This window comes from Neoarius graeffei, chromosome 26 (genome assembly GCF_027579695.1).
Source record: "Neoarius graeffei isolate fNeoGra1 chromosome 26, fNeoGra1.pri, whole genome shotgun sequence".
NCBI classification, from domain to species: domain Eukaryota; kingdom Metazoa; phylum Chordata; class Actinopteri; order Siluriformes; family Ariidae; genus Neoarius; species Neoarius graeffei.
In genome coordinates, this window is record NC_083594.1 from 11,466,356 (window position 1) to 11,486,059 (window position 19,704).

Below are 19,704 nucleotides of genomic sequence, written 5' to 3' on the forward strand. Positions count from 1 at the left end.
GACTGTTTCTGATTCCCAAACACTACTTGGAAGGCTATTCCATAACTGTGGGGCTTTGTAAGAAAAGGCTCTGCCCCCTGATGTAGGCTTCACTATACAAGGTATCAGCAGATAGCCTGCACCTTTTGATCTAAGTAGGCGTGGTGGGTCAGAGAGGAGCAGAAGTTCACTCAGGTACTGTGGTGCAAGACCATTCAGTGCTTTAAAGGTCAATAGTAGTACTTTATAATCAATACGAAATTTGATTGGGAGCCAATGCAGTGTGGATAAGACAGGGGTGATGTGGTCATATTTTCTAGTTCTAATAAGGATTCTTGCTGCTGCATTTTGAACTAACTGGAGCTTGTTTATGCACTTATTGGAACATCCAGACAGTAAGGCATTACAATAATCCAACCTGGAGGTAACAAAAGCATGAACTAATTTTTCTGCGTCGTGTAGTGACATTGAATTTCTTCTCTTAGAAATATTTCTGAGATGAAAGAAAGCTATCCGGGTAATGTTATTGATGTGAGTGTCGAATGAAAGTCCAGGGTCAATAATCACCCCGAGGTCTTTTACTGCTGCACGTAAAGAAACAGAAAGGCCATCCAGAGTTACTGTGTAATCAGAAAACTTACTTCTAGCTGCATGTGGTCCTAGTACAAGTACGTCAGTCTTGTCAGAGTGAAGCAGAAGGAAGTTAATAAGCATCCAGTGTCTAATGTCCTTTACACATTTCTCAATTCTATTAAGCTGGTGTCTCTCATCAGGTTTTGTAGAAACATACAACTGTGTCTCATCAGCATAACAGTGGAAACTAATGTTTATGAATAATATCACCCAGAGGTTTTTATTTTTATATAATATATAAAATGTTTTTTGTTTTTTAGAAAAAAGATATATATATATATATATATATATATATATATATAAGAAAAATGCAGTGGACCCAAGACAGAACCTTGTGGAACACCAAACTTTACCTCAGTATGTCTAGAAATATCACCATTTATATCAACATACTGATAGCGATCAGTTAAATAAGAGCTGTGCCAGGAGCCGGCCGTTCCCTTAACTCCCACAACATTTTCTAGTCTATCCAGAAGAATGGAATGATCAATGGTATCAAATGCTGAACTAAGGTCAAGCAGCGAGACAGCCCTGATCAGATGCCAACAGTAGGTTGTTTTACTACTTTAACCAGAGCTGTCTCTTTGCTATGATGAGGTCTAAATCCTGACTGATACATTTAATGGATGTTATTCCTTTGTAAATATGAGCATAACTGCTGTGCCATGGCTTTTTCTAAGATTAAAAAAGTAGTAGTTCTACACTTAGAACTGCACCCTGCTCACTCCTGTAATGGCATCATATTTGCGGATCATACTACCATAGTGTGGCTCATCCCTGAGGGGAAGGAGTCTGCTTATCAGCACAAGGTGGAGCAGCTGTCTGGGTGGTGCTGAGACAACAAACCTGGGCCTCAACCACCAAAACCAAGGCGCTGATCATAGACTTCAGGAAGAAGAAAACAGACTTTCAGCCTATTCTCATCAGTGTGCAATGTGTGGAGAGGATCCTGGACTTCTGGTTCCTTGGGGTGCACGTAGAGGAGGAGCTGACCTGAAGCTCTAATGCCACACAAGTGATAAAGAACACACAGCAGAGACTTTACTTCCTGATGATCCTCAGGATGAATGACCTCCCTCAAAAACTGCTTGTGTCCTTCTACTGTTGCTCCATAGAGAGCATACTTACATACTGCATCAGTCAGTGCGTTTACATGCACATAGAGAGAATCGTTGCTCGACTGAAATCGAAGTTCAAAATGCCATGTATACACCTTAATTCGGCTGAAATTGAACCGAACTTGATTTCTCGGAATCGAGCTACACGACCTAGATTATGCGATTTCTCCCGAGCTACTTAGTGCATGTATACCCTATCGAGCTAGTAGTCGAGCTACTTACTGCCCCTTCCGGAAGTGACGAGTGACGAGACCACAAGCGGGAAACACAACAGCCTCGGTCAGCATGACAACAGTAGTAGTGAGCAGCAGAAGAGGTCAGGAGGAACAAACGAAGAAGAGAAAATGGCGATGTAGAGCTCTCTGAAGTGTGGGTGGAGCACAGAGGACGGCAGGACAAAGCTTCTGGTACTAATAGGCTTTTTATTGTCAGACTTTTCAGTTTAAGAGCCTACTTTTATTCTTGAGAGAAACACACACACGCGCGCGCTGTGTTCTAGTCCCGGGATGAGCTTTCCACTCTGCTCTCCCTCTGCCTCCTTAAATAGGGCGCGGTTACTGGGAAGACACACAAACACAGGTTAATTACCGTCAGGTGTAGTGATTCTGCCACTCACCTTCCCTGGCTCCGCCCTCCTGTCACAGACCGGCGCTTGACCACGCCCCCACTGCCACAGGCAAGCAGAAACGTGCACTTCTGGAGCAATGAGGAGACAGAGTTCATGCTCATTCAGCTTAAGGAGTTGAATATATTAAAATTCATGGACGGGAGAAAAACGCGCAATGGAGAACACGGAACTGATAACTTTGTTTACACTCTTGAATAGCTCTTCATGACGACAACCGGAAGTGTACCAACACGATGGGGTGTGTAGCGCCACCTGTGGCTCGGGTGCACAATGCACCTCACACAATAGCCCGATTTCATTGTGTGCATGTACGATTGGATTTCTCTGGCACCCTGCTGGGACCTTCAGCTCGATTATCGACAGCAGCTCGATTTGGATGTGCATGTAAACGTAGTCAGTGTGTGGTTTGTCAGCTGCACAGGAGCAGAGAGAAAAGTGCTCCAGAGGGTTGTCACCACCACCCAGAAGATTATCAAATGTGGATCTATGGGTGCTGTGTGAGACGGCTGCCTCTCCAGTAGCTCTGTATTTTTTTAGCTCTTTAAACCTCTCCCCCCCCACCACCTTTTTTTTTTCTTTTTTTTTTTTTTTTTTTAACTTTTCTGCTCGTCTTATGAGGACAGTGTGTTTTACTTATATAACATGGATATTTTTAACTAACACGCAACCAGGAGCCAGTTTTCTCACTTATTCGAGAGAGGAGCTGCTGGCCCTTACAACAATGGGACGAGCCGGGATACGACACCCCATCCCGGCCGAGCTGAGGAGGAAACCCAGGGGCTGCAAGGCTGAAGCTAAGCTAAAGGCTAGGCTAGCGGACAACCGGCGGCGCTACAAACCATCCATTTCCTCCGTTATCATGGGGAATGTGAACTCGCTGCCGAATAAAGTCGACGAGCTTTCCGCTCTGAACAACCAGCGGATTTGCTGGGAGAGCAGCTTATTTATCTTTACAGAGACATGGCTAACACACCTTGTACCGGATGCTAACGTGGACCTGCGGGGATTCACTGCTGTGAGAGCCGACAGAGACACTAACACGTGCGGGAAAAGCAAAGGTGGGGGACTCATCATTTATGTTAACAACCGCTGGTGTAACCTGGGACATATCTCTACGTGCTTCCACGGAAGGCAGTCGCATTTTCTGCTCTCCCTCTCCCTCCTTTTTTTCCCTGCTTGTGCTTCTGTGTCTTGTCTCGTCTGCTGTACTTTTTCAAGAGACTCTCCCTGCATTACTTTCTAAACTAAAAAAAAAGCATGGAATTGATAAACTGGTCTCCTAACGAAATTGACACGGTTTTCTCGACGAGAAGCCTGGGTTCGGGGGAACCCGTCTGTCCTGCCGGAACGTTTGCGGCTGGTTACACGATGGACGCGTGGGAGCGGTGGCGGGTCGTGTGCCTGGCGATTCTTTTTGTGGAGGACATTGAAGATATCTACCTATTCGGAACCATGATTACAGGACTTTTGCTGATTGGATTAGGCATTGCCCTGGTATATCGAGGAAATCAGACAACGGTGACAGCTGTTCAAAGCCCCACAAAGCTGCCTGATATGATTGTAGTGGTGGGCAAAGCTGTTGGCACTCGGACTGTGGACATTCAGAACTTTAACCACAAAATGGTTGTCTCGGAGCAGCTTTCAGCTTTGCAAGGAATACGTTTTTCGGAGATCAATTTGAATAGAATGCATAGATATGGATGAGTGGTGTGGACGTGCAAAGACTGCATCTGGAAAGACCAAACAATTTATATCTTATCGACATTCGGCTCCCTGAGACAGCACCGGCCTCAGTTCAGGCCGTTGCTGAGGCAACGTTTCCCCCTGAAGGTCACTTCCGGGAGACACTCTCGCATTCCTTCTCTAACTTTCCGCGGTCGCCATTTTTACCCTCAGTGTGACAAGCGGGTGCGTGACCAGCACCTTCATGGCTGCGGGAGCGGACGGCTGCTTGCTTGCGCTGGATTACCTCCTCCCCTCCCCCCTCAAGTCCCGTGTTTAAAGTGTACTTGTGTTGTTGTGTGCTTATGTGCAAAAGTTTTTTTTTAAATGTTCCCACACTGTACTCCTGACAGGAGCATAGTGGGGTGGTGTTCTTTTTTTCCTTATCTCTCCTCATGCTGTGTTTCCTTTTTATCTTCAACCCTGTCTTCCTGTCCTGTCTACCCGATGTCAATTGTATGTTGTATATGTCCGGACAGGTTGACGGCTAATTTCGCTGGTACATGTGACTAGTGACAATAAAGGGCATCATCATCAGCATCTCCGTAAAGACAGTTTTATGTTGCCCGGACTTGGAGCTGCTAGCCATTAGCCTGCGGCCATGTTATCTGCCAAGGGAGTTCAGTCACGTGATCACCATCTGTGTTTACATCCCTCCGAGGGCAGATGCAGCCACTGCATGTGAGAGGATTCACTCTCTCACAGCAAGGCTGCAGACACAGCACCCTGAGGCATTTATGATCATTTCTAGGGACTTTAATCATGCTACTTTGGACTCTACTTCGGCTGCTTTTTACCAGGATGTGGATTGTCCACCAAGGATCAACAGGACAATTTACTTGCTGTATGCTAATGTGAGGGATGCATACAGAGTCACACCCCTCCCCCAACTGGGGGAGTCTGACCACAACCTGGTTCTTTTACAGCTGAAGTACACCCCCCTGGTTCAAAGGCAGCCTGCAACAACTAGCTCCATCAGGAGGTGGTCCCCTGAAATGGAAGATGCCCTCAGGCATCAGAACTGTTATGACATCATGGACTGGGATGTGCTGCTTAGCCCACACTGTGAGGACATAGAGGGGCTGTCACACTGTCTGACGGATTACTTTAACTTCTGTGCAGATGTGATCTCCCCCGCTAAGACTGTACGGTGTTACCCTAATAACAAGCCATGGGTAACACAGGAAGTCAAAGCTGTCCTCAACAGGAAGAAGGCCGCCTTCAGGAGCAGGGATAAGGAGGCGATGAAAGCAGCACAGCAGGAGGTAAGACGTTGCGTGAGGGAAGCTAAGGACAGCTGCAGGAGGAAGGTGGAGCAGAAGCTGAAGGAGAACAGCATGAGGAAGGTCTGGGAAGGTGTGAAAACCATCACAGGCCACAATACAAAGACCAGAGTCGTTGAGGGGATAGTGGAGAGGGCGAATGAGTTGAATGACTTTTTCAGTCGGTTCAACCAGCCCACATCCCCCCCACCCTCTCCCTCACTGCAGCCATCTCTCTTTCTTCCCTCAACATACCTCCCCCCAGTCATCACAGCAGCCAGCCGGACTAGTTACCTTCCAAAGTAACTAGCCAAACAGAAAATCAACTCGCCAAAATTTGTTCATGTATGAATTTTACTTCTGTCAAAAATAATGCAAAAGAGAGTAGTTACCATTGTTCATGACTAATGTGCATTTATTTCACTACCCGAGTATTTTGATACTGTTGTTAAATACATAAATGAGAACAGCACAGAGCACCATAATATAATATCAACAAATAATAATATATTGGAAAACTTGGTAACTTGGTGCATGAGTATTGAAAACAAATATACTTACTATCATGACTATAGCACCCAAAATATGTCCAACATGCTTTATGTATTTAACCATTTGAGAGAGAAAGCATTAGGAGCTTTATATTGACAAGGAATCAACTTGAAAAAAATTAATTATTCCATAAAAATCGTATCGCAGCCAAGGCCTACCCTGCTCCCACGTTTGCTTATAAGTCCTTTGTCATTTCTCCTTCTCGTACGCTTTATCGGCAGCCTTTTTCTCCTCTTCAGACCGAGGTCGCTTTGTCCCCATCTCTGGCGGTTTCTGTACACCTTTCAGGAAATTCCACATCGCAACGTAGCTTTGGCAGATGTAGATGTAAACAACAGCAAAAACATACGTGTTTAAATGGGCGATAATGTGGCTACATCTATTGAATTTGATAACGTGACGTGACAGCGGGGGCGTGGCCAAGCGGCGGTCTGTGAATGGAGGGCGGAGTCAGGGAAGGTAAGTGGTGGAATCATTGCACCTGATGGGGATTAACCTGTTTGTGCATCTTCCCCAGTGACCACGCCCTTTAAAAGGAGAGGAGAGCAGAGAAAGGGAGCTCTCCCCAACTAGAACACGTGCGCGCGCGCACACGGCTGGGAAGTGATAAAAGGCTGAAAAGCTAGCAATAAATAGTTCATTGAGAACTTAGTTCTGGCCTGCCGTGCTTCTGTGCTCCACCCACCTGGTCCAATACTACACGTGATTTACCGCGATATTCAACGAGATGCGTTGTATGCATGCGCAGTAGTGAAAAAACTGACAGCCTGACTCGTACACGATATGATTCGGAATTTTTCGGTAGTTTCCGTTCTGCCGATAAACACATCGATTAACACAGACACGGCACACGCTTAATATGTGGTGGCTTTAGTTAACGGTGTGTCTGAATCTTCGCTTCATATATATTTTTTATTTTCAACTAGCCAGCGGGGCTGGCTAGTGACAGGAATGACCTGCCAAATGACTAATTAAGTCGCCTCAGGTGACCAGACCACCGCGAATTTCAAGCCCTGAAGGGGGTTTACTCATTTACGCTGAGTACTGTAACTTCTGCATAGTGACAAAACCAGCCATATGGTGGGGGGGAATCCGGCTAAACCCCTGCTGCAACAGGCCCTCTTAAAACTGCAGGGCATATTTTACAAGTACCATGCAACTATCTGAGGAAATTATGATTAAAACATTGATAGAATTAGACTAAAATTAAAATTGAGTTCCATTGATGTAATCTTGACCAAAAAAAAAAGACTAAAATGTAACTACTATTTTCAGGACACAAGACTAAAAGTAAACTTAAAATCATTTAAATTAAAGATGAACACTGCTACACTGAACTAATACAACGTTGGCGCCCAAATAAATATTACTTGTACAGATTAAAAATATTTTATATGAAACCCATTTAGGGACAGAACTGAATTTTAAAGTTGTGTATTTTTGTAGCTGTTTGTTTAGAGACCAAAACACAAGGGACAGATATTTATCAGAGAGGTCTGATTCACAGCACAGCTTTGCCATGTCAGAAACCTTTCCTTTGCCTAAATTCTGATAAAGCCTTGCCTGCATTTTCCTATAGTTACTAAATTCATCTCGGAGCTTGTCAGCTGTTTTTTGTGAATCTTACGATACAGTCAAAAACCTTTAATTCAGCCTTCATGAGGCTTAATAATATTGGCATGAGCCATTGTTCTTGTTTCTGTAACCCCATTTAAAGCCATCTATTGATTTCGTGTAAAAAAAAAAAAGTAAATGTGGTATTTTTCTACAGGTATACAGGAGCATGCAGTGTGAAGAATACATCGATGCCAAAAGAGAGACGCATGTGAATTGGATGAGGTGAGCAGTACACCAGCTGTTGGGTCGTTTTAGTGATTTGATTTTACAGCTCCTCATTTGTTGGAAGAACTTTATCTTCATGTCATTGATATCTCCGCCATGCTTTCTCCGAGTCTGTAACTCTCTGATCTGATTTTTACCTTTTTCTGAAACGTTGCCTCACTCTTTTAGGTATGTGAATTGTGCCCGTAATGAAGAAGAACAGAATCTTGTGGCATTTGAGTATCAAGGGGGAATTCTGTATCGTTGCTGTCGATCCATTAACCCAGGACAGGAGCTCTTGGTGTGGTATGAAGAGGAGTACACCAAAGAACTCAGTCCTGCACCTACAGGAACAACCAGACAGCAAGGTGTTACTTTTGTCTAAGAGGTTATAGAGGTTATTTTCTGCATCATTTTGTGACGTGTTTCTGGGATGAAAGCTGTTGTACAATGCAGTCTGCAATAACTAGAACATTTCCCAGACAACTCATTTTGGCCTGTTCCACTAACCAGGTAGGTCTTCTTGATCATATGACCATGACCAACCAGAGAGGGTGAAGTCTATCAGCTTCCTTTGAGACACGTGAAGTCCGCCCACTGCATATCTTGCTATTGCGAAACTGACTACAGTGGTGCTTGAAAGTTTGTGAACCCTTTAGAATTTTCTATATTTCTGCATGAATATGACCCAAAACATCATCAGATTTTCACACAAGTCCTAAAAGTAGTAAAAGAGAACCCAGTTAAACAAATGAGACAAAAATATTATACTTGGTCATTTATTTATTGAGGAAAATGATCCAATATTACATATGTGAGTGGCAAAAATATGTGAACCTTTGCTTTCAGTATCTGGTGTGACCCCCTTGTGCAGCAATAACTGCAACTAAACGTTTGCGGTAACTGTTGATCAGTCCTGCACACCGGCTTGGAGGAATTTTAGCCCATTCCTCCATACAGAACAGCTTCAACTCTGGAATGTTGGTGGGTTTCCTCACATGAACTGCTCGTTTCAGGTCCTTCCACAACATTGATTGGATTAAGGTCAGGACTTTGACTTGGCCATTCCAAAACATTAACTTTATTCTTCTTTACCCATTCTTTGGTAGAACGACTTGTGTGCTTAGGGTCGTTGTCTTGCTACATGACCCACCTTCTCTTGAGATTCAGTTCATGGACCGATGTCCTGACATTTTCCTTTAGAATTCACTGGTATAATTCAGAATTCATTGTTCCATCAATGATGGCAAGCTGTCTTGGCCCAGATGCAGCAAAACAGGCCCAAACCATGATAGTACCACCACCATGTTTCACAGATAGGATAATGTTCTTATGCTGGAATGCAGTGTTTTCCTTTCTCCAAACATAACATTTCTCATTTAAACCAAAAAGTTCTATTTTGGTCTCATCCATCCACAAAACATTTTTCCAATAGCTTTCTGGCTTGTCCACATGATTTTTAGCAAACTGCAGACGAGCAGCAATATTCTTTTTGGAGAGCAGTGGCTTTCTCTTTGCAGCCCTACCATGCACACCACTGTTCAGTGTTCTCCTGATGGTGGACTCATGAACAGTAACATTAGCCAATGTGAGAGAGGCTTCAGTTGCTTAGAAGTCACTCTGGGGTCCTTTGTGACCTCACCGACTATTACACGCCTTGCTCTTGGAGTGATCTTTGTTGGTCGACCACTCCTGGGGAAGGTAACAACGGTCTTGAATTTCCTCTACTTGTACACAATCTGTCTGACTGTGGATCGGTGGAGTCCAAACTCTTTAGAGATGGTTTTGTAACCTTTTCCAGCCTGATGAGCATCAACAATGCTTTTTCTGAGGTCCTTAGAAATCTCCTTTGTTCATGTCATGATACACTTCCACAAACGTGTGTTTTGAAGATCAGACTTTAATAGATCCCTGTTGTTGTTTTTTTTAAATAAAACAGGGTGCCCACTCACACCTGATTGTCATCCCATTGATTGAAAACACCTGACTCTAATTTCACCTTCAAATTCACTGCTAATCGTAGAGGTTCACATACTTTTGCCACTCAGATATGTAATATTGGATCATTTTCCTCAATAAATAAATGAGCAAGTATAGTATTTTTGTCTCATTTGTTTCACTGGGTTCTCTTTATCGACTTTTAGGACTTGTGTGAAAATCTGATGATGTTTTAGGCAGGGCTTTGAACCGGTTCAAGGAACGAAAACGAAAACCGGGAACTTTTTCTATTTCACATGGAACAGAAACGAAACCAGAAACTTGATTATTTTTTATGTTCCGGAACAGAAACGCTTATTAAAAATAATGGTAACCGGTTAATACCGGTTTTTATTTCGTTCCTCAAAGTTTCCGTAGCCTACAAATAAAGTCATTCTTCTCCTGCGCAAGTTTCTATGACCCGCTGGGGTTCACTTCCTGTGTGACGTTTGCTGACTGAATGGAGAGAGCGGGAAGGTGGACTACTATCACGTCTCCACATCTTAAATAAGAGGTAAATATTGCAGTCTATCGTTATTCAAAAACGTCAATTTCAAACACGATATCAATATATTTGTCCACGTTAATGAGAGGCTCGCGAACATTAAATGACGTTAACCTCTGTTAGCCTATCAATGCATAGGGCCTGACTAGACTTTGGTAACACACTAAACGAATTATCTTTCATTTTTGGCACTTTTTCTGTTTGTGTAGATGGGAAGACATACTGAGAATCCAAATCGCCAACATTTGAAATAATAATTGTTTTGAATTATTTCTTGTCTTATTTAATGAAGGTTGTAATAGAATTAGCCTACATTTGGCTTAAGCTGGATGAGACAGAGACATAATTTTATAGCCGTTTGTTAAACAGCTGACAGGGAACGTAATTAACCATTCCGGGAACGAAATTTTTTTGTTCTAACCGGTTCGGGAACGTCTATTTAATGGTGGAACCCAAAACCGGAAACGTTAAAATTCTGTTTCTGTTCGGAACGAACCAATAGGAAAAAAATTCTGGTTCAAAGCCCTGGTTTTAGGTCATATTCATGCAGAAATATAGAAAATTCTAAAGGGTTCACAAACTTTCAAGCACCACTGTATATAGTAAACCACAAGATATTTGTTGTAGTTTTATTCATCATGCCCAGTTTAACCAGAAGTGGCGTAAAATGCATGCCCTGTGGATCCCGAGTGGCACAGCAGAAAGGTGTTGTCCTTGTCATCCTCCCCATCATTCAGATATTGCCACTTTCAAATCCTGATGATGCCACAATCATCTGTGGTTGGGAGCTCAAGAGAGCAAAATTGTCTGGGCTCTCTGGGAGGGAGAGATGGCATGCTCTCTCTTCTCTGCCCTGTCAGTTACACTGGCCAGTCATGGGTGTGAGAGAGCACATTTAATAGGAAGTAAGTGGATTGGGCTTTCGTCCGAGTGTGCTTTGCAGCCCCCTGACATTGTATGAGTAAAACGTGCTCAACTGGTGTTTCTTGTCTTGGAGGAAGCACATGATAGCCCTCCCTGGTTGGTAGCTGTTATGTGATACAGGAGAGGAGTCTGATGGGTGGGAATTGGCCATGGCTAAATTAGGGAGAAAATTGGGGAGAAATTGGGGGGGGGATGCCCTGTCATAGCAAACACATAATATAGGATAACGTCAGACCTCCCCATATTACAGAAACACTGGGGGGCGCGGCGGCATTATAATACCTTTATTGCAATATAACCAGCTGGCTGGAAAGAAGTTAGTTGAACACACACATACAGTGTGTCTGAACCAAGCAAAGTTGTTAATTGGATCATGTAGATGTCAGTCAAACCCATCAACCATTATACAAATCAATTGCAACACATTTGCTTTATTTCAGGAGCATATGTGATGATTATCAAGCAATTTAACAAGCAATAACAATTTTAGTATTTTTATGGAATTCAATAATTCCACAAGTCATACCATGGAGAACTTATCTTTTTAATTCTGTTAAATTTTAGCTCCTTAAAGTGCATATCACGGGTAATATGCAATATGAATATTCAGGAGCAAGATCAATGTAATTATTTTTTTTTTTACCTTGCGCAGTACCAGAAAAATTCAGTTGAAATCAAGCCATTTGAGGCGAATTGGTCCACCTCTGAAAAAACTTGGCATTTGGATTTCCCGCCAAACATTGATTTTCGTGACGTCGCATGCGGGACGCCTCCCTCTGAATCCTACGTCAGCGCTGGTTTGTTTATGAGAAAACGACCTGGTGGTTTCAACGTTATCACACAATTATTAAAATGGTTAACAGATGTATCGTAGGAGGGTGTAGCAACACCAGTCATGATGGGATTAGTACTCATCGTTTTCCAAAAGACCGGACAATGAGAGAGAAATGGGAGCGCTTGGTCTACACAGGCTGTGCACTGAAACCATGCAAAGCTTGCACAGCCTGCTGGCGCTTCCGCAGGTGACATCACGAATCTGGCTCCAGACTCCCTTGGCATTTTTCCAGACGCATTTTATTTTATTTTTTTTCTGCTGTCGACAGATGGCCTTGTGCAAAATTACCCTTATGGATGAGTGTGTAAAGGGACATACTTTCATATAAGGAAAAAAAAGAAATTGGTCCAGGATATGCACTTTAAACTCTTGCAGCTGAAGAACTTCAACATGTTAAGGAACAAATAGGGTCCGATTGAATTGATGAACAATTAAACACATGGAGATTTGACTGCTTTATTACTACAAATCACACCATGGCATTCTTCAAATACTGCAGGAAGGAAATTCCTATACTACTGCAGAACTACTTGAATGCCATCTGAACCGATGCAGTGTCCCTTTTTTTTTTTTTTAATACACCTACATTAATTTAAATGACTATTGTTATATGTCTTAATTTATGGATGTTGGCTTGCTTTCATCAATTACTTTAATATGAATCAACTGGTTTTCACAAAATCCCACAAAACTTAATTTCATGAAATTTGTGTGAAATTGAAATTAAAGGTCTCATTGCATCGTTTTTTCATTAATTTTTCGGTGGTCTCTAGTATGAATGAATGCCCTGTGAGCCGGTTTTGGTGAAAAAAATGCTGTGGTTCTCCTGTTTCAGGCTGTTCTAGTTTGCTGGAGGAGTGGGTGGCGGGAGAACGACTTTGTAAAAACTGTTTTGATTGGCTATTATGGTCTCGACATCGATGTTTTGACCAATAACAAGGTAGATAACACAAATTTTACATCACATTCAACGAGATTTAAACGAGGCTAAAGATGGCGACTTACAAATAATGTGTAAACATCGTTGGAGTTAATGAAGTTTGGACAGCATGAAGGAACAAACCCCAACCCCCCGAAATTAATTAAAAAAAAATTCTCAACAGATTTGGCATAATATAAAAAGGTCGTTTTTTTACTCAGAAAAAGTGGAAAACTCTCACCCCTGCCTAGCTTGTGACCATGTCATGCATGCTAATGTGAAGAATATGAACATGCTATTTTGTAACAAAAACCTTCAAACAAAAAGTTCATGTTTTACTGACATCTTGTGAGCTGGTGGTCGATCGTCTTGACGGCACAGATCCAGGGATTAAATGCAACCTCGAAGCAAAACCACTACTGAAGGCACCGAAGTTTGAAAAGTCACTGTGGTTGAAATATCAGAATACAGTACTAACATTGCATTATACTTCGCTGGTGGTGTTCCAAAGATAAATTCCAACCATTTATTCTTCACCTCTTCTATCTTGGGCAGGAAATGCAACGTTGATGTGTTACTGCCACAAATAACACAGGCACGAACTTGTTCAGCCATGTTTTCAACTTGCTGTTAGGTCCTCTTCGTTAGCTACTGACGAGATGGGCTCTGCTATCTCTCCTTGCGCTTAAATACAAACTTTCTTCCCATGGGCGGTCGCAAGCCAAGGTGGGCGAGGCCATGACTATGAATTTTCGAACTTGCGCAAGTTCGTAGGGATTTTTCAGATTCGCTCGTTTTCCCAACTATTTTCTTTCATAAGCTAATACAGGGAATGGGAGTAGAATTACATTTTCGCATGCATATGCAACTCGGAGTGAACTATGGTATTTCAAAAAGAGCCAGTATTAAACGTTTTTGGTGGAATGGCACCTTAAATAAGTGTTTTAAACATGACAACCTAATCCATATATAAAATCCAGATAGAAAATATATAGATTTGCGTATGTCAGTGCTACTAGAAACTATTTGCAAATAAATCTATTCATATCCAGTTTGATAAATAAGGCCCATTTTTGGATCTTTCAGAACCTTGAATGTGAGGGCTGAGTTTCCTTCTCAATCCTGGATGAGATGTAAATAAGGCTAGGCTTTCCATTACCTAGACTTGACATGATGTCCAACAGGAACCAACAACTCCCCTTTGGTCGCTCAGACCCACAGGTCTATGGCCAATGCTGTGCATAGCTGCTGTTCCAGGACCTTATTGAATCTCCCAGTATTCCAAGCTAGAGGCTGCTGTATCTTAGTCCACAACCTTTTGTTTTTGTCTCAGTCTTAATTCATGTAGAATCTTGATTAAGTTTCAGTCAAAACACTCCTTACATTGGGTTAGTGGTGTTATATTTTATAATCTTGTTGCATTTCATGTTCAATTTATTTTTGTCCTTTCGTTTCTCCAGAAGTAAAGAACGCTCTGCTGCAAGTCTTTTCCTGCTCCACATGCCCTTGTTCCGATGCATCTCAAATTTACCTCGACAAACACATCCAGAGATATCACGATGAAGAGGATGCGAGACTGCGAGAATCAGGAGAGATTAAATATGAGCTTCAGATCCCCTCCAAATGCTCCAGTCGTCAGCCGACATCAACTGATATCCATTCTGATACTTCCCATAATGATATACAGAAGGAAATTCACCACTGCTCAGATTGTGAAAAGAGTTTTAGTTATCAGAATGCACTCAAAACACAACAGCGCATTCACACAGGAGAGAAGCCGTATCACTGCTCACAGTGTGGAAAGAGTTTTACTCGTCAGAGTGCTCTCCAACGACACCAGCGCATTCACACAGGAGAGAAGCCGTATCACTGCTCACAGTGTGGGAAGAGTTTTACTGAACAGAGTACTCTCCAAAAACACCAGCGCATTCACACAGGAGAGAAGCCGTATCACTGCACACAGTGTGGGAAGAGTTTTACTCAGCAGAGTAATCTCCAAAAACACGAGCGCATTCACACAGGAGAGAGGCCGTATCACTGCTCACAGTGTGGGAAGAGTTTTACTGAACAGAGTACTCTCCAAAAACACCAGCGCATTCACACAGGAGAGAAGCCGTATTACTGCTCACAGTGTGGGAAGAGTTTTACTCAGCAGAGTAATCTCCAAAAACACGAGCGCATTCACACAGGAGAGAAGCCGTATCACTGCTCACAGTGTGGGAAGAGTTTTACTGAACAGAGTGCTCTCCAAAAACACCAGCACATTCACACAGGAGAGAAGCCGTATCACTGCTCACAGTGTGGGAAGAGTTTTACTCAGCAGTGTCATCTCCAAAAACACCAGCGCATTCACTCAGGAGAGAAGCCGCATCACTGCTCACAGTGTGGGAAGAGCTTTACTGAACAGAGTACTTTCCAACGACACCAGCGCATTCACACAGGAGAGAAGCCACATCACTGCTCACAGTGTGGAAAGAGTTTTACTCAGCAGTGTCGTCTCCAAAAACACCAGCGCATTCACACAGGAGAGAAGCCGTCTCACTGCACACAGTGTGGGAAGAGTTTTACTGAACAGAGTACTTTCCAACGACACCAGCGCATTCACACAGGAGAGAAGCCGTATCACTGCTCACAGTGTGGGAAGAGTTTTACTCATCAGAGTGCTCTCCGACGACACCAGCGCATTCACACAGGAGAGAAGCCGTATCACTGCTCACAGTGTGGAAAGAGTTTTACTCAGCAGAGTGATCTCCAACGACACCAGCGCATTCACACAGGAGAGAAGCCGTATCACTGCTCACAGTGTGGGAAGAGTTTTACTGAACAGAGTACTTTCCAACGACACCAGCGCATTCACACCGGAGAGAAGCCGTATCACTGCTCACAGTGTGGAAAGGGTTTTACTCAGCAGAGTGATCTCCAACGACACCAGCGCATTCACACAGGAGAGAAGCCGTATCACTGCTCATAGTGTGGGAAGAGTTTTAGTCATCAGTCATCTCCAACGACACCAGCGCATTCACGTAGGACAGAAGCCGTATAACTGATCATGGTGTGGAAAGATGTTTGCTTATTTAGTTACATTTAAGACCTTCAGGTGCACTAACTTGGAGACATTGCATAATTTAAAGTTGTCAAATTAAATATGGTTATTACAGTTTTGACTGAAAATGACCTGTACTTTGAACTTTATTCATGTTACACTGGTCAGCAATTTTTCAGAAGTTGTCTGCTTCAGCGATGAAATTGGCTATTATGAAATTTGGTGTGTTGAATTAGAAGTGACAGTTAATCAGCTGATTGGCTGTGGCTTCCAAGATATTTAAGATTTTAGATTTTATACTTATGTACATTGTGTAGATCGTAATGTTTTAAGTATAAATTGTAAAACTAGGTCTCATGTGTTTATGGTTGGTTTACATGATATTTCACCTGTTCTCCTTATGTAACACTAGAAAATCAGCTAAAAGTTTATATAAATAAAATGTATTATGAACCAAATTGCAAAAAACAATTATAAGTACTGAATAGGTTTAGTCCTTGTTCTGTGTGTATGCAATGGGGTTTTTTAAAATTTTTTTTTTTGGCAGCTTGTCTCTTGTATTCATGAACCGGAGCATCTCTTATCAAGCAAAGACTTGATCTCGAGTGCATAGCACTGTATGAATTTTTTTTTAGCTGATATGACCGTTTGTTCAGCAGAGTGATGTCAGTTGACTTATGATTGCATCATTCATTGTTTTGCCAAAAAAAGTAAGTACTATCCAAACCCACTCATAGATTTATTCATCGAGCCAATCTTGAAAACGAGCCAATGAACAATTTTAAGTTTCATTTTTGTTCTCTGCAATCTTGAATTAGTAAAGCTTGACTATATTTCAGAAGCATTTTGGCTGTAGACCAGTGTTCTATGACTTTTAAAATATGTAACCTTATATTGATGTTTAAAATGAGACTATTAATGTTTTCTTTTGCTCTTAAGTAGTCATTAATTACCACCATACAATAATATCTGTAACACTATCAGTGTAGTACTGCAGCATGAGACTAATTGTTCATGGAATTATAACTGATCAGGATTTTAATGTTTAATGGAAATGTCGATCAAACCAAATGAGTACGGAGCACTTAAATGAAGCTCGTCCAACTACATGCATCCACCTCGTCTCACTGGTTGAGGAGAAGGCATCAAAGTTGTTTATAATAATCTAGGAATTGTACAAAAACCTGAACAAAAATTCAGTATGCTTGAAGTTCTTTATCCTAATGTATGTAGCTAAGAAAAAAAATCTATGCAGTTGATTCAACTAATTATTTACAGACCCGTGGTTTATATTCTGAAGTTCTTTCTGAATTTGCGGAATTTCTCAAACCTGGTTGTATCTTTAGACAACAAATTAATTGTTAGAAATATTGTTTTGATCACCTGGAAGACTCTGAGAACAGCATCCGTGTCCATTCTAGATTCAGTAGGCGTGAATCAGAATGTCATAGGACCTAACCCTATTTTTGTTCAGATTTTTGTATGATTCCTAGTGGTCATACTCTCGATCTAGCACTTGCATTTGTATTAAATATAGAAAATATAGTCATACTTCCACAGTCTGATGCTCCCTCAGACCATTACCTCATCTTTTTTGAAATGTCTTAACAATAATATATGCACCTTGCACACTATCACATCAAAAGTACATTCACAGCAACTACTGCATAAAGTTTTATCAGTAGTTTCCCAGTTATCAATTATGATTGGATCCCCGTTAGACCTCACAGAACTTGATCAGACAACTGAATGCTTCGAGTCAACATTCTGCTTTACTTTAGATAATGTAGCTCCACTTAAAAGAAAATAATTCAGGAGAAAAAAAAACTAGCACCTTGGTATAACAATCACACATGCACCTTAAAACATACAAAATACATGTAAAACTAGAAATTGGTGTCAAACAAAATTGATAGTATTCCAATTATCATGGAATGAGAGCCACTGGAACTCCAGAGACAAGCTTCTAATGCTGTTTGTTCAATGTTTCTCTCCACCATAATAGAAGATAACAAAAATAATCTTAAATTTTTATGGAATACTTTAGCAAAATTAACTAGGAATAAGACCACCACAGAAACATGCAAACCTTCATTATGTAGTAGCGATGGCTTCATGAAGTTTTTTTAATGGTAAAATTGAAAATATCAGGCAAAACTATCAAACTATTAATTTGAAACTAGACAATTTGATAAGTATCTAACATTATGACTATGAGCAATTATTTGTTTTACACTCCTTAAAGATACCGAACTATTTTGACTTAGTATTCAATCAAAATCTTCAACTTGTGTACTTGCCTATATGATTTTTTTCACCCCTTACCTATATGATTCTTTAAACAGATAACACCAGAAGCAATCAAACCTCTTTTTGAAAAACAATCAGTTATTCTTTTAGCAATGGCTATGTACCTAAATCCTTTTACCTAGCAGTTGTCAGACTCTTGATTAAAGAACCTAACCTCAACCCTTGTCAGCTGTCCCATTATAGGCCAATATCAAACCTCCCTTTTATCTCCAAAATCCTAGAAAAAACTGTGGCATAACAGTTATGCTCATATCTACATGGGAATAACATCCATAAAAGGTATCAATCAGGATTTAGATCTCATCATAGCAGAGCCACAGCACTGGTTAAAGTCGTAAATGACCAACTACTGGCTCCTGATCAGGGGTGTGTCAACTTGCTTGTGCTGGTTAACCTTAGTGCAGCTTTTGACACCACTGATCATTCCATTCTGCTGGATAGACAAGAAAATGTCATTGGAGGTAAAGGAATGGTCCTCTGCTGGCTCAGGTCTTCTTTAACTGATCATTGTCAGTTTGTATATGTAAATGGCGACTTTTGTATGCATGCTAAAGTAAAGTTTGGTGTTCCAGAAGGTTCTATATTTGGCCCACTCCCCAAAATAGGCTACCCCTAGGTAATATTATTGATAAGCACAGGGCCGTTGACAGCTTTGGCTGGGCCCGGGACAAAATAATCTGAGTGCCCCCCCCCCCCCCCCCCCAAATAATCTGAGGGCCCCCCACACACACACGCGCGCATGCACATCGCCACACAACAACCACCCACACCCAACCCCTCTTTTCACAGTCTCCATTCACTCCAACCCTTAAATAACAGGTATTCCAAGCCCATTATAACAGTCAACCATTTTATTTCAACATTTCAACATATTTACAGTTTGAACATTTCCTTAGTCTGCAACTATTCAGGTGCGAAATGCAATGCGCTGGACTTTTGCTGTGGCAAAGTCGTCAATAAGGTCATTGAAGTCCAGCTTCTTTGCAAGTTCACGCTCTATAGAGAGCATAGCCAGCCCATTGAGCCTCTCCTGTGACATGTTTGAGCGCAGGTAGTTGATAAACCAAAATGATTGTTTACGGGATGGAACTGGGCCTCAATGAGAACGGAGTTATGGCTTTCCCAAAATCTGAACATAGAAGCATCACCACTAGTGATGTGTACAGTGAGTTTTTCAGTGTATTTTTTTGTCTTGTTTTTCATAAACGTCCTTTCCGTACTCGATTTAGAATGTTACAAAAAAAATTGACACCCTCCCAACCATGTAACATTAGCCTATCTGACCTGGGGGCTGACACGTTTATTACGGATAAACCAAAAGGATTACAACGTTCCCTGGATATAGAACTGGACCGAGAAGATTTCAAAATCTTAACGTGTAAGCAACAACAATAAAACAGAGGTTGTTTTATTCATTTAGGGCTTATTAGGCTACTTTCATTAATTGCGCTTTTCATACAGGCCTATCATTTTTCA

The 19,704-nt window shown here is 41.7% G+C and overlaps 1 protein-coding gene across 1 annotated transcript in view; it reads left to right on the forward strand.

The window, feature by feature from the left end:
• Nucleotides 1-16,333, forward strand: part of LOC132874668 (zinc finger protein 345-like) — a 73,721-nt gene extending 57,388 nt beyond the window's left edge. Inside the window, exons 4-6 of the mRNA XM_060911023.1 lie at nt 7,666-7,733; nt 7,905-8,083; nt 14,336-16,333. Coding sequence (XP_060767006.1) covers nt 7,666-7,733; nt 7,905-8,083; nt 14,336-15,846 — 1,758 coding nt within the window. The 3' untranslated portion in view covers nt 15,847-16,333. The remainder of the gene's footprint in view (nt 1-7,665; nt 7,734-7,904; nt 8,084-14,335) is intronic.
• The last annotated feature ends 3,371 nt before the right edge of the window (nt 16,334-19,704 follow it).